Source organism: Equus caballus, chromosome 2 (assembly GCF_041296265.1).
Source record: "Equus caballus isolate H_3958 breed thoroughbred chromosome 2, TB-T2T, whole genome shotgun sequence".
NCBI classification, from domain to species: domain Eukaryota; kingdom Metazoa; phylum Chordata; class Mammalia; order Perissodactyla; family Equidae; genus Equus; species Equus caballus.
The window spans coordinates 27,582,096-27,603,448 of record NC_091685.1 but is presented as its reverse complement, the minus strand read 5'-3'; the positions used below and the strand labels follow the sequence as shown (position 1 = coordinate 27,603,448).

At 40.9% G+C, this 21,353-nt stretch overlaps 1 protein-coding gene across 11 annotated transcripts in view; it reads left to right on the top strand.

Moving 5' to 3' along the window:
• PHACTR4 (phosphatase and actin regulator 4) overlaps positions 1-21,353 on the top strand; it is a 103,975-nt gene that overhangs the window by 20,159 nt on the left and 62,463 nt on the right. For all 11 annotated transcript variants that reach the window (XM_070260616.1, XM_070260615.1, XM_070260619.1 and 8 more), the window contains exon 2: positions 16,386-16,439. In XM_070260616.1, coding sequence (XP_070116717.1) covers positions 16,424-16,439 — 16 coding nt within the window. In that variant the 5' untranslated portion in view covers positions 16,386-16,423. The remainder of the gene's footprint in view (positions 1-16,385; positions 16,440-21,353) is intronic.

The following is a 21,353-nucleotide window of genomic DNA, read 5'->3' as shown; positions in this document are numbered from 1 at the left end:
TGGGGTGTCTGCGTGTTGCTGAGATACTGAAAGCTATGCCATCAGGATTTCAAATACCAGCAGGGGACAGGTTTCACTGGAGCTTGCAGACTAAGACAGACTAGGAAGAAGGACCTGGCCACCCACTTCTGAAAAAATTGGCTGTGAAAACCCTATGAATAGCAATGGAGCATAGCGCCAGAAGGTGAGAGGATAACGCAAAAGACTGTGCAGAGTTCAGCTCTGCTGTACACAGGGTGCCAGGAGTCAGAGTCGACTCCGTGGCATTAACCACAAATTATAGATCTTTGGTGCAGCTTCAAGGGATCTGCCTAGTGATTGTATTTATTTGTACAGTAAAGGTATGATGGTTAGTTTAATGTGTCAGATTGGCTCTGCTGTGGTACCCAGTTATTCAGTCAAATACTGAGTGTTGCTGTGAAGGTATTTTGTAAGTGTGGTTAACCTCTACAGTCAGTTGACTTTTAAGTAAAGGAGATTATCTTTAATGATCTGAGTGGGCCTCATCCAATCAATTTAAAGGCTTTAAGAGCAAAACTGAGGTTTCCCTGGGGTAGAAGTCTTCCCTGCCTGAAAACCACAATATTAGTTCCTACCTGAGAGTTTCCAGGCTGGTGGCCTGCCCTACAGGTTTCTGATCTGCCTGTCCGCACAATCACATAAGCCAATTCCTTGAAATAAGTTGTTGTTTTTGGTTTTTTTTTGAGGAAGATTAGCCCTGAGCTAACTACTGCCAATCCTCCTCTTTTTGCTGAGGAAGGCTGGCCCTGAGCTAACATCCGTGCCCATCTTCCTCTACTTTATATGCGGGTCGCCTGCCACATCATGGTGTGCCACGCAGTGCCATGTCCGCACCCGGGATCCGAACCGGCGAACCCCGGGCCGCCAAAGCAGAACGTGCGAACTTAACCGCTGCGCCACCGGGCCGGCCCCAGTCTTTTTATATACATATATCCATGTAGGTATATTTGCATCTATCCTACTGGTTGTTTCTCTGAAGAACTCTGACTATTATAGGAGGTATCCTGGAGGATGTATTAGGTAAGCTTGAGACCAGAAGGATGTATTAAAACTAGCTATATAAAGAGATAAGAGAAAGAGTTTTTAAGGTAGAGGGAACCGTGTGTGCAAAGCTTCAGGTGAGAGGGAGTATGATTTATTCAGGAAATGGAACATAGTTTGGTTTGGGTAAAATATACTAGGCAAAGGAAAGGAACGGGAGGGGCTGAGATCAGGAAAGTGAACAGGCTAGGTCACACAGGATCATGTCAGTCAAGTTAGGGAGTTTGGACTTTATCTTGGCAATGAAAGGTTATAAAGCAGGGCAATGTTGTGATAAGCTTTTTGTTCTAGGACAGTTCCTAAACTCAAGTAATGCTTTTACAAGGAAATGTTTTATTGTTAATCCCTAATATTGACTTAAAATTTTTTCATTGTTAAATTAATATTACAAACGTAAAAGTAGGTATCAACTTGCAGCTTTTGACTATAAAACTAAGAAAGTTTCCAATTTAAATACGATGAGTAAAAGCTATTAAGATTATTACTGTTAACCTAATAGGATGGATAATTTTGTGTTGAAATGAAATTTCTGCCGTGTGTAATTCCTTTTGAGCTTAGCGCTTCTCTACTATGAAGTGATATGAGATGATTTATTTCTTCCACCACTTTGCAATATTCACATTGCCCAGGGACTTTTAGTCCTTTGAGGTCATATGGTTTTCTCTTAGCTCAGATGCATCATGGATACTTACCTAAGTCCATTTCTATTCATTTCTTTTCTTTTCTTTGAATAACCATCATTTTTTTTCTTTAAAGATTGGCACCTGAGCTTACATCTGTTGCTAATCTTCCTTTTTTTCTTCTTCTTCTCCTCAAAGCCCCCCTCTACATAGTTGTGTGTTCTAGTTGTGAGCGCCTCTGGTTGTGCTATGTGGGACACTGCCTCAGCATGGCTTGATGAGCGGTGCCGTGTCTGTGCCCAGGATCTGAACCAGTGAAACCCTCGGCCACCCGAGTGGAGCACACGAACTTAACCACTCAGCCATGGGGCCAGCTCCTCTGTTCATTTCTAGTTGGTCCTGGCAGAGTCGTACAATTTAGTGCTAGTGTTCATTTATTCATTAAGTAATTTTTGAGCACAGGGATACAGTGTTGAACAAAACAGACAAAATCACTACTCTAATGATACTTTTGACATTGGGAAAGAATATAAAATTAGATAAATATATCTATAGATATAGGTAATAAGTTATAAGTGGTGATAAGTTAAAAATAAAAATAGAGTAAAGGGATAGAATGTGATGGAATGGAGTGTGCCGTTTTAGACAGGGTAGTCAGGGAAAGGCTTCTCTGACAGAATCACATTTCAGCTGTCATCTGAAATGAAGGAGCACATCATGCAGTTTTTGGGAAAAGAGCATTGCAGGCTGACTGAATAGCAACTGCAAAGCCCTGGGATAAAAATGGGCTTGTTGAGTTACAGGAACAGCAGTAGGGTCAGTGTGGCAGGCACAGAGTGAGCAAGAGCAAGAGTGGTAGGAAAGAAAGTTAGTATGGAGACAGGGCCAGATCCTGTAGGATCTCATAGCCTGTGGTAAGAAATTTGGAATTAATTTCAGATGTAATAGGGAGACACAATCTGCTTTACTTTTTAGAAGGATCGCTCAGGCCGCTCTGAGGATAACACTCAGGAGCCTGAGTGGAAAAGGGAGGCCAATTAGGAAGTCGATTGTGCGAGTCTAGGCCAGATGTAGTGGTAGGGTGGGGAGAAGTGGTTAGATTATGGATATATTTGGGAGGCAGAGGCAATAAAGTTTGGTAATAATTTAGATGTGGGTGTGAGAGAAAGAAGAGTCAGGGATGACACCAAGGTTTTTGTCCTAAGCAATTGGAAAACTTAAGATGCTATTTTACTGAAGTGATGATGATACAAAATAGCAACTAACATACATTAGCTCTTTTTGTTAAGTTTGCTACACCTATTGCCCTCAATTTTTTTTTTTTTTTTTGCTTTTTAGTGAGGATGATTGGCCTGAGCTAACGTCTGTTGCCAATCTTCCTCTTTTTTTTTCTCCTCAAAGCCCCAGTAAATAGTTGTATATCTTAGTTGTAAATCATTCTAGTTCTTCTATGTGGGATGCTGCCACATCATGGCTTGATGCGCAGTATGTGGGTTTGCTCCCAAGATCCGAACCAGTGAACCCCTGGCCACTGAAGCAGTGTGCATGAACCTAGCCACTCAGCCATGGGGCGGGCACACTATTGCCTTAATTATTAAATAGAGAAGGCTGGGGGAGGAACAGGTTGGAGGAGGGAATCAAGAGTTTGTTTTTTAAAACATAGTATGTTTGAGAAACTTACTAGATTCAAGTAAAGGTATTGTGTAGACTGTGGATATACCAGTCTGAAGTTCAAGGGAGAGATTCAGTCTGGAAATAAAAATTTGAGAGTCATCAGTGTATACATGGTATTTATAGCTATCGAACTGGATGAGATGGCTAGTTAGGGTTCATATTTGCTGCTTCTCTAGGAGGCTTTAGAGACTTAAGGGGCTGATTTTGGATGTCATAATAACTGGGGAGGCTGCGGCATTTAATGGGCTGAGGTGAGGGATACTAAGTGAGGGTTGCTAAATGTCCTGCAGTGTACAGGACGTACTCAATGAAGAATTGTCCCAGCCAAGATGCCTGTGATGTTAGAGGGAGGGAGGGAATGCAGAGTGAAGAGACAAGATTCAAGGGCCATGTCCTGGGGCTTTACCACATTTAGAGGTCAAGAAGAGGATGTTCCTGCAAGAGACTACTTCAATTGAAGTAGGAGGAAAACAAAGACTTAAGAGTCCCATAGACCCCAGTTTAGGGAACATTTAACAGTTACGGGGGCCATGGTACATAGATTAGAGGGAAATAAGTCCAGAGGCAGTAGAATATTTTGGATTCTGTTGTGTCTTTAGGCAACGAAGATGAAGAGACGGATGTGAGATATGTTTTGTACATAACTCATATGATGTGGAAGATGAAATTTATGGTTTGACAACTAGGTGGATGGTGGTAAGCTAGGAAATTGCAGGAAGAGGAAGGAATAAGGATGAAGGGGAGGTGGATAATGAATCGTTCTGTGCGTGTTGAATGGAGGTTTTGGCTATCTAAGTGGAGATGTTTAGTGAGTTGGACATGTGAACTCTGAGCTCATTCATTCAAAAAATATTTGTTACTGAGCACTTGCTATTTTCCAGGCACCAGTCTAGATATTGGAGATATAGCAGTGAGCAAAAATAGGCAAAATGCTTGTCCTGAAAGAGTTTATATTCTAGTAAGAGAAGATGATAAACCCAATTTAAAAAGTAAATTTGTGGGGGCTGGCCCCGTGGCCGAGTGGTTAAGTTCACGCGCTCCGCTGCAGGCGGCCCAGTGTTTCGTCAGTTCGAATCCTGGGCGCAGACATGGCACTGCTCATCAGACCACGCTGAGGCAGCGTCCCACATGCCACAACTAGAAGGACCCACAACGAAGAATACACTTGTACCGGGGGGCTTTGGGGAGAAAAAGGAAAAAAAAAAAAAAAAGTAAATTTGTGTAGCATGGTAGAAGATAAGTGTTGTTTGAAATATAAAGCTGGGAAAAGAGCTAAAGCAGGGGTGGGATGGGGTGGTGCTGGTGATAGCAGTTTAAAGTAGGGTGATGAAAGAAGTCTTCACTGAAAAGACAACATTTGAGCAAAGACTGGAGAAAGTGAGAAATGAATATCTGGAAGATGAGCATTCCAGGCGAGTAAATAGCAAAGGTCCTGAGAATGCCTGGCGGCTTCAAGGAACGGCAAGGAGGCTGACCTGCTGAAGGTTAGGGAAGGCAAGGGAGAGTAGCTGAATGTAATGGGGGTATGTGAGCATGGTCATAGGGCCTTATAAGCTGTTGAAAGTACGTTGGCTTTTTAAAATTATTGTGTAATTATTTTATTGAGGTCATATTGGCTTATAACATTATGTAATTTCAAGTGTACGTTGTTGTATATCAGTTTCTGTATAGGCTGTGTCGTGTTCACCACCAGTAGTCTAGTTTTTATCCGTCACCATTCATATGTGCCCCTTTACCCCTGTCACTTTCCTCCCCACCCCCTTCCCCTGTGGTAACCACTAATCTGTTCTCCTTATCCATGCATTTGTTTATCTTCAACATGAATGAACTCATACGGTGTTTGTCTTTCTCTGTCTGACTTATCTTGCTTAGCATAATACCCTCAGTTCACATCCATGTTGTTGCAGACGGCACTGTTTTGTGAACGTACTTTGGCTTCTACCCTGGGCTTCTGAGAGGGATTTGGACTCAATGTATGCATAGGTTTGGACATCTTCTGCACATAGGTGGTCATGGAAGCCATGGGAGTATTTCTGTCCCGTACAGGCATTCAGTTATGTAGAGCCACAAAGCAGTCTCCTCTTCTGCAAAGACTACAGAGGATTCTTTAAGCAAGATACCCTTCTGTTTGTGATTCTCTAAGGACAGAAGTGTTTTAATTGAAACTTTCCGTCGGCTAACCCAAGATCATTACCCTGATTATCTACTGATAATGTGATTAACATTTGAGGTACTCTTGATTTTGCCTCAATCTGCCAGTAAATCCTGTTATTTTTTTATTTTTTTTATTTTTTATTTTTTTAGATTTTATTTTTTCCTTTTTCTCCCCAAAGCCCCCCAGTACATAGTTGTATATTCTTCGTTGTGGGTCCTTCTAGTTGTGGCATGTGGGACGCCGCCCCAGTGTGGCCCGACGAGCAGTGCCATGTCCTCGCCTAGGATCCGAACCAACGAAACACTGGTCCACCTGCAGTGGAGCGCACGAACCCAACCACTCGGCCACGGGACCAGCCCCTAAATCCTGTTATTTTTATTAACCATTTTCAGGTTTTCAATTCTTCGTTAATGATTATTGCCATTTCACTTACTTGCCAGACATTTATTCAGTGCCACTTGTGTGTGAAACAAAGTGCTGACCTCAGATCTGTTAGCATGAGAGACTGGTTTGGATCTTGGATACAGACATGGCACTGCTCATCATGCCATGCTCAGATCTGTTAGCATGAGAGATGGCATGGAGCTTTGTTTACACAAATGAACACATTGCATTTAGGCTTCTAATGACCATAGCCCATGTTAATTCCTTATTTTCTCTAATTCCTTTTATACTTTTTCTTGGAAGGTTGACTCTCGACTGATTTGACTTGTCAGCTAGTCTGTTTTTTTAGTGGTTGCTCTGGGGATTACAATTCACATTTTACCTTAAAACAAGCCAGTTCAGATTAATACCAACTTAATTTCAGTAGTACATGTACAAAAACTTTTCTCCAGTATGGCTCTATTCCTTCTCCCCTTGTTGGTGCTGTTATTCTCATATAAATATGTATTTATATATTGTAAGCCTATTAACATGGTTTTATAATTATTGCGCTATGCATTGTCTTTTAAATTAGATAGGAGAAGAAATAAAAATTACATTTATACTGTTTTTTTTTTTTTAAAGATTGGCACCTGAGCTAACGTCTATTGCCAATCATTTTTTCTTCTTCTTCTTCTTCTTCTTCTCTCCAAAGCCCCCCAGTATGTAGTTGTATATTCTAGTTATAGGTCCTTCTGGCTGTGCTGTGTGGGATGCTGATATGTGGGAGCGGTGTCATGTCTGTGCCCAGGATCTGAACCAGCAAAACCCCAGGCTGCTGAAGCAGAGCTCACAAAGTTAACCACTTGGCCATGAGGCTGGCTCCTGTCTTTTATATTTTTGTATTTATCTGTGTAGTTACTTTACTGAGCTCTGTATTTCTTCATGTGGATTCTAGTTACCATCTATTTTCCTTTCAAGTCAGCATGAGTCCCCCTTTAGTATTTCTTATGGGACAGGTCTGCTAGTGATGAATGCTCTCCGTTTTCGTTTATTTGGGAATGTCTTAATTTCTTCTTTGTTTCAGAAGGATAGTTTTGCTGGATATTGGATTCTTGGTTGACAGTCTTTTTCTTTCAGCACTTTGAGTATTAAGTGTGGATCTCTTTGTGTTTGTTCTACTTAGATTTTGTTGATTTTTCTTGGATTTTTTTTCATGATGTTTGGGCAATTTTTGGCCATTATTTCATCAATCGCTCGTTATGCATATGTTTTTATACTTGATGCTTTGTTCTCTGAGGCTCTATTCCATTTTCTTCATTCTTTTTTTCTTTCTGTTCCTCAGATTGAATAATCTTAATTAGCCTCTCTTTGAGTTTGCTGGTTCTTTCTTCTGTCAGCTCAGAGCTGCTGTTGAGCCTATCTAGTGAATTTTTCCTTTCAGTTATTGTACTTTTCAACTCCAGAAAATCTAGTTTTCTTTATTTTTTTCCTTTTTATAATTTGTCTCTATTGATATTCTCTATTAGATGAGGTATTGTTCTCAGACTTTACTTTGATTCTTTAGACATGGTTTCCTTTAGTTCTGTGAAATATTTATAATAGTTTATTTAAAGTCTTTGTCTAGTAAGTCCAGCATCTAGACTGCCTCAGGTACAGTTTTTTAACTGCTTTTTTTTCCCTTTAGGTGCATCATACTTTACTGTTTATTTGTGTGTCTCATAATTTCTTTGCAAAACTGAGCATTTAAGATAATGTGGCAGGGGCTGGCCCCATGGCTGAGTGGTTAAGTTTGTGTGCTCTACTTCAGTGGCCTAGGGTCTCACTGGTTTGGATCTTGGGTGCAGACATGGCACCGCTCATCATGCCATGCTCAGGCGGCGTTCCACATAGCACAACTAGAAGAACCTACAACTAGAATATAGAACTATGTACTGGGGGGCTTTGGGGAGGAGAAGAAGAAGAAAAAAAAGATTGGCAACAGACGTTAGCTCAGGTGCCAATCTTTAAAAAAAAGATTTAAAAGAAAAAATTTAATAAAAAAATAATAATAATAACGTGGCAAGTCCACAGATCAAATTCCCCTCCCTCCTGTGGGTTTCTTGTTGCTATTTGTTTAGTGAGTTTCCTGGACTAAAGCCATAGAGCCTGTATTCTTTGTTGTATGTGCCATTGAAGTCTCTGCTTGATTGATTTCGTGGTTAGCTAATAATTAGACAGAGATTTCCTTAAAAGCCTTGAACCAGTAAGTTTTCCAGCCTTTGCTGAGGGTGCTCTGTATACATGTTGGAGTATACCGTCAACGTTCCTGCAGGCAGTTTACAACTTTGCCTTAGCCATCACTTCCTGCTTGCACAGAGCCTCAAGGTCAGTCTTCTCAGGCCTTTCCCTGAACCTGTAAATGCATATTTTTACAGCCTATAAATGCATATGTCCTTGTAGATATCCAGGAATATGTCAGAGCTTTCCAAAGCCCCTTATAGACATCTCATTCATGAACATTTAAATTTTTCTGGTCAGTGTCCTGTTAGCCCCCAACTGATATCACTGCCTTAGGCAGTTGGAGCATTAAACAATTGCCACTGATTGTTTTGAAAAATAACCTAAGGATAGGGTTGTTCACACAGAACAAGCTGAGTCAGGTCAAATAAAGATAACTCTGAGAGTGGAACTTCTTGGTGCTGTCAGATCCAATAGTGACAGATCTTTGGGGATGAGGCTTTTAGGGAGCTCCAGCTTTGTTCTGCCCTCCCTATGGCTGCTAGGCTGCTGTTTTTCATACCTACTGTAGTTGTGAGGCTCCTGGTTTTCAAGGCTACCCCAAAGCTGGGGAGAGGGAAATGAGAATCAGGCAAGTTAAAATGCTGTAAAACTCACTGTTCTTACCAAGATTCAGCCGTTTTCCTTTTTTTCTTTTTTTAACTTATACATATACATAGTGTATATGTATAACATTATTTAATGTACATTATGTGAAGTTTACCATTTTAATATTTTTAAGGGTACAGTTCTGTGGCATTAAGTACATTCACATTATTGTACAACCATTACCACTGTCCATCTCCAGAACTTTTTCATCTTCCCAAACTGAAACACTGTACCCATTAAACAATAACTCCTCATTCACCCCTCCCCCTAGCCTCTGGCAATCACCATTTTATTTTCTGTCTCTGAATTTGACTGCTCTAGATACTTCGTATAAGTGGAATCTTACAACATTTGTTCTTTTGTGTCTTGCTTATTTCACTTAAAATAATGTCTCAAGGGGCTGGCCCTGTGGCCGAGTGGTTAAGTTCATGTGCTCTGCTGCGGCTACCCAGGGTTTCACCAGTTTGGATCCTGGGCATGGACATGGTTCCACTCAACAGGCCATGCTGAGGCGGTGTCCCACATGCCACAACTAAAAGGACCCACAACTAAAAATACACAACTATGTACTGGGGGGCTTTGGGGAGAAAAAGGAAAACTAAAAAATCTTAAATAAAAATAAAATAACGTCTGAAGATTCATCTATGTTGTAGCATATGTCATAATTTAGTTCCTTATTAAGGCTGAATAATACATACTACATTTTGTTTATCCATTCATCTGTCAGTGGATATTTGGTTATTTCCACCTTTTGGCTGTTGTCGGTAATGCTGCTATGAACATGGGCGTACAAATATCTGTTTGAGTTTCACCTTTCAATTCTGTTGGATGTGTATCCAGAAGTAGAATTTCTGGATCAAGTGATAATTATGTTTTTAACTTTCACATTTTTTGAGGAAGTACCATACTGTTTTCACAGCCACTGCACCATTTTATATTCCTATGAGCAGTGCACAAGGGTTCCAATTTCTCCACCTCTTCCCAACACTTATTTTCTCTTTTTAATTTCAATAACGTTGTTATTTTTTCTTTTGTTGCTTGTGCTTTTGGTGTCATATCTAAGAAACCACTGCCTAATCCAAAGTCATAAATTTACACCTATGTTTTCTTCTAAAAATTCTATAGTTTTACCTCTTACATTCAGGTGTTTTATCTATTTTGAGTTAATTTTTGTATTTTCTATTTCGTTAAGTACCACTCTAATCCTTACTATTTCCTTCCTTTTGATTTACTTTTTTTCCCCCACTGTCTTATGGTAAAAGGTTAGGTTGTTGATTGGACATCTTCTCTTTTAATGTAGGCATTTACAGCTATAAATTTCCCTCTAAGCACTGCCTTAGCTGTATCCCATGTTTTGGTATTTTATGTCTTCATTTTCCTTCATCTCATCTGCTTTTTTATATATGTCGAGAGAGCAGCTTCTTCAGGATTCTGGTGGGCGTCTATTCCTGGGGAATACTTGGAAGAGAAAGATTAGTGTAGTGAATTTTATGTCCTGCTGCTGGAACTGGTCTCAAGGGTACAACTGATAATAATTACCTCTCTCCGCTTTCCATTTCAGATTCCTCTTGTCCTCAGCTACCATCTCTGCCAGTCTTGATGGCTTACTTGGGGTGACCCAAACCCTCATTTCTGAGGGATCTTAACCAGTGGTTACCATGCTTTTCTCAGGCCAGAGTGTCCAACTTGTCTATTTACTGTGCTGTCAGAATTGGGGAGAGGGATGTTGATAGGCACCCAAGTGGATCATCTGGGTTCTAAATATGTTGTTACTGTCCCCATTGTGGAACAGCAACCCTACTTTTTTCTGATAATGAGGATCAGTTACTCCTGCCAAGATGATAATTCATCTTCTTGCCTGCTAATCCCTGGATACAAGGACTCCAGAATTCCCAGGTGACAGCCATAGCTTGTAATCTCTTGGGACTCTTTTGTCTCCTGTGGTCTCCTCTTTTGGTAACCAAGATCTTTAACTGTGCAGGACCCAGAGTTGCAGGGACAAGAAGCACAAATTCCCCAGTGAGTCTTTGGGATGATGATAAACAGGGTATGCTGTTTCTGCCCTCTATTTCCCAGATCCGTGTAATCTTCCTGTTGAAGACATAGCAGCATATGAACGTCTTTGATTTGGAGTATATATTGCATCCTGGAGGATGGCACTCTTTTTTTTTTAAAGACTGGCACCTGAACTAACATCTGTTGCCAGTCTTCTTTTTTTCTTCTGGTTGTACTATGTGAGACACCGCCTCAGCATGGCGTTATGAGCGGTGCTAGGTCCGCGCCTAGTATCCAAACTGGCCAAGCCCTGGGCCACCAAAGCAGAGCAAATGAACTTAACCAGTTGGCCATGGGGTCGGCCCCAGGATGGCACTCTCTTGTCATAAAATATTACATTGAGTTGGTGCTTCAGCTGTGCCTTCATCAGGCCATCCTAGTGTTCTTTTAGGTTAGTAGCTTCTAGGAGATTCTATATATGATACCACCAGTAGATCCCATGGTCCTGGGCCCTCTTCTGCACTTACTTTACCACAGAATAGGTCCCCTCTCATGAGATGATGTTTTGTGGGATGATGCTGGTAGATTAAACATCTCCTAAACTTTCATGTAGTGTTCTCTGCAGCCCTGAGGGCAGAAAAGGCAAATCTACACCCAGTATATGTCCTTATTCCTTTCAGAATAAATTTTTCACCTCTTCAGGATGGAAGGGGCCAAATATAGTCAACTTGCCATCAAGTGGCCTGTTGATTTCCTTAAAAGATGGTGTCATATCGGGAGCTTAGTGTTTGTTGCTGGCCGTTTGGATTTTTGGCAACTTCAGGCTGTAGCATCCTTCGTAAGTGGGAGTTCGTGCTGTTGTCTATGCATAGTGTATATCTCTGTCACCATGACCACCTTCTTCCGTGTGCCTGTTTTGTCAGCACTGGGGAGGCCATGACAAAGGATGGCTGACTTAAACTGGTTGAGTCAATGTCTACTTGGTTGTTTAATGCCTCTTTCATGGTAGGTGTTCTCTGATGACTGTTAACATGTGATATAAAGATCATCAAACGTTGTGTCTACTCTGTCTTCTTACATGCCTCTACCCTAAGACCTCCTTGACCCAATTTTCTAGTCTTTCTCTTTTTATGCCCCCTGACCAGCATGTCAGGACATTTTCCTATGAGTCTGCGTATATTCTAACCTCAAACCACTACAGAAAGTAGATAATGAGGTCTATTGCTTAAAGCTCTTCCCACTGGGAGGGTCTTCCTTTACCACTGTCTTTTAGTGCCACACTCTGAGTGAGGCTGTACTGCAGCCACTGTCCATTTTCGACTTGTACCCACATGCAGCCATCTGTGAAAAAGGTGAGGGTTTTTTCTTTGTCAGCTTTCTATAAGGGCCTCTCATATGGCCAAGGGAATATGCTGAGGGAGGGGCGCTTGTGCAACAGTGGCGGATGATATGAGGGTTTGGGCTGTCTGCTCATGCTTGTGACTTCTGATTCTACTTGTGCTTGATCCTGGATATATCACTTTCATCTTATGCTGGATTGTTGCTGGATCCACCCAAACTTATGACTTCGTATGTCTCACAGAACCCAGGTCGTGATGGATGATTCTGGGTGAATGGTCACTTGGTGTCCCATGGTCAGTGCTCCATATCTACTAGAACCCAGTAGCATGCCAAGAGATGTTTTGCAAAAGACATACAACTTTCCATTGCAAATGGCATGGCCTTGCTCCAAAACCACCAGGGTCTATGTACTGATTCACCCACTGGGCTTGCCATGATACCATAGGATCTGCCAGGTTGTTTGCATCACCACCTCGACCTGCAGAGTTTTTTCCTGTTCACGGCTACTCTGGAAACTGGCAGCTTTTTGTGTCACCCAGTGCAGAAGTCAGAGCAGTATTCTCAGGTGTTATGCTTCCCTCTTAGTGGGAGATGCAAGATACAGTTATTTACTTGGATGCTTTTACTTGAATGGCATGCCTTATCAAGCCCCTGACTACTGGACCTATAAAAACATTACTAATCTAATAGGGACCTGAATCTTTGTAGATTTCTCTCTCACCCCCTGGAGTGCATAAGTCCTGTCAGGACCTTCAGTGTGCTATCCACCTTTTGCTCATTTGGCCCAGTTAGCATGATGTTGTTATTGTGCTGGGCAATGTGAAGTCCAGATGATTCATATCTTTTAGGACTGTGTTAGACAAGAGGGTAGCAAAATTGACATAGTCCTGTAAGTGTATGCAGAAATTCATTCCATGTAAATGTTAATTGTTTTTGATCCTATTTTCTTATAGGGATAAAAAAAAGAGAGAGGGCAGGCTTATTCTTCCAGTCATTGGCTGCACACTGTGCTCCTGGGGCTGTGTTAATCTGCCCTAGCAGAGATGCCACATCTGGTGTGGCAGCTGCAGTTGTGTCTGTTGTTAGGTTGAGGTTGTGGTAATCTGCTGCCCTCCTCCAGGATCTGTCTTGTTCCATCAGGGGCTGCAGTGGTGAATCCTGCATCCTCTGGGAGCATAGCACTAATTTCTGCCGTCTCCACTCTCTCGCCCCCAGGGTTCAGTATCGTTTTGTTTTGTATTTATTATCTTGGCAGGTGGGGCAGCTTTAGAGATTGCCTTCCACTTGGCCTTCTGCAGTATGATAACTTATCCCACAGGCCAAGGACTCAAAATGGGGGTTGCACTAATTTCCAAGTATGTCTATTTCAATTATACATTCAGGTACCAGGGAAATGACCACCAGGAGGGTCCACAGACCCAGCAGGCCCATTGTGTGCTGGATCTTGGCCAGGACTCAATTTAATTCTTGATCCTCATAAGTCCATGATGACACTTCCAGACTCCAGGTGTCAATGTCAGTCTGTCCTCAAAACATTATTTCCATTTCCCCAGTTTATAGTTATCTGAGTGAATGGCCATAAGTAGGGCCGACTACATAATTTGCATGCCTAGTACACCTGGATTGAGGTAGGGCGAGGGAAAGTGCCCACCAAAAGCACTATGGCACTGCCAGCCCAGGCAGGGAAAGGATGGCCAGGTGGGGCCAGAGGGTGTGGCCAAGAGCCCCCTCCTGAGAAGACAGGAGGAGATGGATTGCTGGTGAGCTGAGGTTTCAAGTCCCTGACACGTGCTTCGTTTTCCCCATCAGAGTTCACTTACAGAACACAAATTTGTAGATAAAATTACTAATAAGCATTTCAAGACAGCAACTACAGAGCGTTAAACTTCAAGTGCAAGGACCTTCTGAGTGTGGAGACCTATAGCATACGGGTCTTTTAGAGCCATAAGGTTTCTCAGGGAATTGTTTTACTCATTTGGTGTTGCAGGTTCCTTTCTCCTGGGTACCTGGCCTCCATCAGTCAGTAGGTTCAGGAACTGAAACTGGCTCAGGTCCAGAAACTGGGCATGGGATTCTGATTTTTTATTGAGGTGACTGCCTTCAGCATCCTGAGCTTCCATCCTTGATTTCTTTTCATTATAGATAGAGAAGTGCTCTTATTGGCTGCTTGTCTGTTTTGCTTCTAGTGACGTCATGTCCCGTTAACCATCTCCATAAATCTGAGTCAGGTCTTTTTGACTGCCACTCTGACTTTGCTGGTCTTTATGGTAATTGTGTCCATCTGGCTTCTGACAGTTAAGTACCATGGCCTGGTCTCCTTTGTTTCAGGGTCATGTCATCACCATTGCCATCAGTGAGGTTAGTTTTTTAACAACCTCTCCTATGGAGGAGAACAGCTATTAAACTTCTTAATAACTCTGGTACCCCTCTCACCAGCACATTCCTTATGGCAGCCTCCTGGCCATTCCAAGGAACGTAATAATTCTGACCACTTCAGCAAGCCTACTTCCCTGAGCCTTTTAATCCCTTCCTCTACTGTCTGCTACTGCAGTTTGGCATTGCTACTTTACTTGACATGGGCATCACTTTTCAGCTTTTAGGAATCTTCCTATGGTAAGTTCACATTGTATCTTGAGGTTTTTGCCAGGGTATTAGATCCTGTATCTCTGGAGAGTAATCGATAACCTCTCCCTTTTCATATTTTGGTCCTCATATTCAGGCATCCTCAGAATTGAGTCCATTTGTACTCCCCTGGCCCCTGCCAGTGCCTGCTGGCTAAGTCTTGCAGCTCCCTTGGGTTAGAATACCTTTCTGACCTGTCAGGTATGGCACATCTGGGCTGGGTTGTGCTGTGACCTACTACAAGTTAAAGGAAGCATGGAGATGGCGCATCCTGAGGGGGATTGTTGTTGAGCAGAGAGTGGAGGCCTCTGCAGTTTTTTCAAGTGAGAGGAGAGTGGGAGAGTGGGCCACTTTTGTCATCTCAGGGACTCAAGGAGGATTTGGGCATTTGAGATTTTGGAGGACCATCAAATTCAGTTGTCTCCATCTCATGTATTAGCGTCTCATTCTTTCCCAATCACAGACCTGATGTTGCATAGCATCCCTCCTTTGGCTAGCTTTAACCTTTGGAGCTGGCCTACTCTGATGATTAACTCGTGGGCCTGGTCTTCAGCTTTTTCTGTCCTCCTGCTGCCACTGAAAAGAGCGCCTTTGTATGTTACCAAGGAGTCCTGTGGCTTTCATATTTGACTTTCAGTTGACTGTTAATCACTCTAAGCTTTTTGTTATCTTTTTCTAGAGCATCAGTTAAATTTAGCAATAGCCATTCAGTTCCATTGTCATCATAGTTATTGTTTTCCTCTTGCTCTTCAAGTGCCTGATATATCCAGTCAGCTAGAGCATTCCCTTCTAAAGATCCACCATCACTGTTCACCACTGGTGAAAGTTTAAGAACTGGACTAGCACCTTGTGCCCGGGATTATCTGTGTTACACCTACCACCAGTGATGGGGTCCTCATCGCCCTAGTCTGTGAACGATTCAACTCCAAAACCCTTTCATACTCCCAGTTTTCTCAGATCATTCCTGGCGCCAACTGTTAGTAGATTGTGTTCTCTGTAAAGCAAACTCTAAATTGGAATTTAGTATTCAGACTGTTTATAAGGGAATGCCCTTGGGATCAAAACCACGAACGAGATAGGAAGCGAGATTGGGCAGATTTGATCTTTGTCTTGATTGGGGGTCAGGGAGGTTGGCTGTTTATATGTAGTCAAATTATTTTCAGAACATTTCTTAATTTTCATACTTGAGCATTCTAAACTTACAACTCACTGAACCATCCTCTTGCATCTAAAGTAACATCTGCTTTCTTTAGGCAAAGCCAATTCTTTCCTTCTAAGATATTCCTCATGTTCTTTCTCAGGTGTTTTTGTGAGTTTTGTGGGGGTTTTTGTTTTGTTTTTTACATAAAAACTTGGCTTTTTCCTTACCCTCTAGTAAATTCAAGATGGGGATTAGAAAGGGAACTTATTTGGGGAAACTGAGAATGATATTTTAAGTGAAATGATATTTTAAAATGAAAATTACCCTTAAATGTTTTATGATATTTTTATATTATATTTCTATATCTTAACCCCCTTAAAATAAATCCCAGTTGGCAATATTCTCACTTAATAAGTTGTACATTTCTATAATGTTCGAGTTTAAAGTATAATCACTGTTACTGAATTGGGTTTATTTTTTAAAAAACATAAAAGGTGATGGATTTTATGTTTTAAGTATATCGTTTACCTTTTTCTCTTTTTAGAAACTATACCCCACCTCCCTAAACTGGTTCATAGTGGCATGGAAGATCCATTTGGTGAGTATCACCTACGTTTTTCTTAGTAAATGATAATTTGTTTTATCCTCACCTCCGTTAAAGCTTTGAGAGTAAATTAATTTTTTTCATGTTCAGTATGCCACTCTCTAGGTTAGTGGTTCTCAAACTTTTTGTTCTCAGAATCCCTTTATACTCTTAAGTATAATTGAGGGCCCCAAAGAGCTTTGTTTGTATGACTTATATCTATTGATATTTACTGTATTACAAATTAAAACTGAGAAATTTTATAAAATATTCATTTAAAAATAACAATAAACCCGTTATGTTATATAAATAACGTTTTTTTTTTTAAAGATTTTATTTTTTCCTTTTTCTCCCCAAAGCCCCCCAGTACATCGTTGTATATTCTTTGTTGTGGGTCCTTCTACTTGTGGCATGTGGGACGCTGCCTCAGCGTGGTCTGATGAGCAGTGCCACGTCCGCGCCCAGGATTCGAACCAACGAAACACTGGGCCGCCTGTAGCGGAGCGCACAGACTTAACCACTCGGCCACGGGCCCAGCCCCTATAAATAACATTTTTAATGAAAAATAAATCCCTAAATAAAAAAATTTAGAAGAATGGCATTTACGTTTTTTGCAAATCTCTTTAGTATCTGGTTTAATAGAAGACAGCTGGATTTGTATATGTGCCTCTGCACTCAACCTGTTGTTATCACATATCGTGTAATCGCTGGAAAATTGACTGTAACAAGAGTGAAAAGGCAAAAAACATCTTTGTATTATTGTAAAAAATAACCCTAACCTTGCTATTTAGGGATCCCCAGTGGTCCCAGACCGCTCTTTGACTCCTGCTTGCTCCTCTAGAATGTTAATTACTTCAAATAAAACAGAGAATCACTTGGCAAGTTAAAATAAGAAATTTTAAATTCTCTATCTTGAACGCTTAGCAATTTTTGTATACTTCTATTTGATTGGAAATTTAGTTTTTCTAATATTTCCCAAACAGTTGTGTTTTGTGGTGCTTCATTAGTACTTGGCTAATGAAAGGTACCATAGAAGTAAACATCATAGCAGGGACGTACACTGTTTCCAGCGAAGTTTGCCTGTCTCTCATATTTTATCTAACAACGTGGTTAAGGGAATAGAAATCGAGAGACACGGAAGATTAGTGTCTACCTTTTTGACTAAAAAGTTGGTCACTGGGACCACTGGGTGGTGTAGTGGTTAAGTTCGCATGCTCTGCTTTGGCGTCGCGGGGTTTGCTGGTTCAGATCCTGGGCGTGCACCTACACACCTCTCATCAAGCCGTGCTGTGGCAGCATCCCACATACAAAATAGAGGAAGATTGGTACAGATGTTAGCTCAGAAATGACCTTCCTCAAGCAAAAAGAGGAAGAAAAGTTGGTTACAGTGTATTGAACCCTATTTTCCTATTGACTCTAGGTTCAAAATGAAATACAGTCTAGGATAGCCAATTTAAAAAAACAAAACTATATTATAGATTAGGAAGACTAGTTAGGAAGTAACTTACCATTTAAAATATGCCTCAGCAAAAAAAGGAACCAGAAACAGTTTTCCTTGTTTAACCTCAGTGTGCTGGAGGAAGATTTCAATTCAAGCATTTTGTGATTCTTTACCAAATGAGAAGTCTGAATCTTGTTTTATGCCAGCATAACTTGAGGAAGTAGAAATGTCACCAAGGTTATATTCTACTCATGCCCAGTTATCATAGATGACTAAGTTAGGCTCTTGGGGCTACTGGTACAAGTAACCAGAAAGCTCAGATTAATAGCTGTTGTCTCGCTTTGAGAAGACTGCTGTTGAAAACCTTGCAAGATCCGAATTTCTCCTCTGATTTTAGCGACCTTTAGGACCTGGCTTTTTTTCCCTGAACGGTGCTTTACATCCAGTTCATCAGTGAAATCTTTAGTTTGAACACTAGGGGGCAGTCAGTACTTTATTCATAAACTTGTGGTTTCATTACCAAGTTAATTCTTGAGGGGATTATTTATGAACAATTTGGTAAATCGAGTTGGTTTTGGTTGCCTGGTGACAAATCCTAAAGAACATGTTCCTATGACAAACTAGAGTAACATGTGACAACTCCAAAGGTTTTTACTGGGAACCCATTTTTTCTCTCTGACCGACTTCCTTGCCTCACCTAACTGAAGCGTCTTTAAATTTAATTTAATCTGATTAAATTTATCATTAAACTAATTACATTTAACTTAAATGTAAATGTATTTTCAATTTACTAGAGAATACCAAAGGAATAGTTGTTATGGAAGTTATAGTTGGCCAGTAGTCAATTGAAACATAAATTGAAATGAGCTTTTTATCACTAATATGAGAAAAAGTTCAGGTTCTGTGCTAGTGAGAATTTTTTCCTCTTATACTTTAGATCTTGGAATTTTTAACCTGATTAACATTTATATCATAATATGGATTTTAGAGAAAAATGGAAATGATTCATAGTTATATATTTAACCACTAGCCTCCTTTTCTGTCTCCTGCATTCTTTCTTTTAAATGTTTTTCTGATTTTTTCCTTAATTGCTTACAAAACATACATATGATAAGACTTTGGTTTACTGAATTATGGTCCGCTCAGTGTCATTTGACAAAAGAATTCTAAATGTAAGGTGAGTTTGTTTCTAAGAAGATAGAACTCCTATAAGATGGGGTGAGAATTTTATTACAATTAGGTTAGCTAACAGTTATGTAGATATGTTGAAAAAAAATTATTTGTTTCATCCTGAAAATAAAAGTGAGAGATTTTTACCCATCAAATTCTAGTGGGACAGACATAAGGCCTTTAGGACCTTTCCTACATAGACAGATGTTTACACGTTTCATTGTCTAGTATTTAAAAATCATATTTGTTAATACTACCAGTGGTCTTATCAGAAAAGTCTTTAAATATTGAGAAGCTGTCAAGCTCACTCTGGTTGATATCTTTTCCAAAATTCTCATTTTCTCTTGAAAGCCTAACTTATAGCACTAGCAATAAGTACTATCAGTTTTCTTTTCTTTTTTGAGGAAGATTAGCCCTGAGCTAACATCTGTACCCATCTTTTTCTATTTTATATGTGGAATGCCTGCCACAGCATGGCTTGATAAGCAGTGCGTAGGGATCAGAACCGGCGAACCCCTGGCTGCTGAAGCAGAGCGCGGGAACTTAACTGCTACGCCCCACTGGCCCCTCGGTTTTCTTTCTAGTGACAGGCTTACTTCATTCAATTCTGAGAAAATTATCTGTCAGCTATCTAAGCTTGAATAACATAGTTTGTCATTCAGTCTTTCAAGTGAAAATGATATTTCATGAAAAAAATCTGGCTAATTCAGCTTGCAACTCAATCACACAAGTGCCTTTCCTGAAGGTAATCATTGTGTTTAAGTATATGTTTTATGCCTACTTATCATTTCCTCACACAGAATAATAAAAGACAAGTACCAAAGGGTTGAGATTTAGTAAAACTAGTTATTTTTACTGCTTTATCAAGGACATTCTTAAATTAAAACTGGCATTGTTTTTAACTACAGTTATGTAGTGGTGAAGAACATGAGTCCTATTACAGTTCTGTGCCACTGCCTTGATTTATGTTAGGGAACCAGCAGTTTTGCTCACCATTGCTTTTGTACCATCAACACAAGTGTCAACACAGTGAAAAAGACAAATAATTCAGGGCCGGCCCCGTGGCACAGCGGTTAAGGGCCCATGTTCCACTTTGGAGGCCTGGGCTTCGCCAGTTCGGATCCCAGGTGCGGACATGGCACTGCTTGGCAAGCCATGCTGTGGTAGGCATCCCACATATAAAGTAGAGGAAGATGGGCACAGATGTGAGCTCAGGGCCAGTCTTCCTCAGCAGAAAGAGGAGGATTGGCAGCAGATGTTAGCTCAGGGCTAATCTTCCTCACACACACAAAAAAAGACAATTCCTTAGTATTACTAAGTATATAGTTGCACCTCTTGGACTCCTGAAAGGATCTCAGCAATCCCCAGGGACTGCTGGACCATACTTGCTTCAGTTTCCTGAGGTTCACAGTCTCTTCTATGGAAGAGAAGCAACTTTGGGCAGAGTCAGGCCTTAGTCCTGGAAATTGTGTTGGGCAGAGCTCCAGCGTGGACCAGGTCTTAGACAACATCTGGCAGAAATATGGTTAGAAGGAGTAAGGAGCAGATTAAAGAACACTTCTTTGGGGTGAACTGAGTGTTCTGAGTTCATTAAGCAGCTGAGTATTTTGAGAAGAAATTCATCAGCATTTAGTCAAGACAAGCTGAGGGCCAGGCTCACCTGGGCACTGTGTTCTTATCTTTAAAAAGAGGATAAACCGTAGCAGAGACCTTGGTGATGACAGCCTTCAGCATGTTTCTGGAGTCACACTGCTCCAGTCTCGACAGATGTCTATGTGTGGTACACTGCTGTTGTCCTGGGATATTGCTGTTCTCCTGGGGACTCTGCTTCTCTCCATGGTGACTCTTTATTTCCGAAATCCCATGTCTTCCTCTTTCTTGACTGCCAGTAGCTTCTTAATGTTGGGCCTCCTTGGATAGTTCTTTAATTTTTACCTTTTTTCCTTTAGCTCTACTTCCCAGAACATTTCTTCATCTTTATCTTCAATTATAATTTTCTTTTCTACTATTAGGTTTTTAGTTTCTAGGAGGTCTTTTTTATTCTCTGAATGTTTCTTTCAAAATATTCTTTTATTGCTGCAACAAATTTTCTTTGCCCTGCATAGTCTCTGTTCCCCTGAAGTTGTTTTTTTCTGTTTGTCTAGATCTCTTTTATGTTAGAATATTCCTCCGATGTCTAGTAATAGTTAGCTGTCTGCTCGTGATGAGGAGTGGGAAGCTGTAAATGCATAAGCGGGTTGCCTTTGGGTCTTCTTGTAGGCTGAGCTTCCTGTCCCTATTCGTGAGGAGCATCCCCGTGTCAGTCTCAGGGTCTAGGG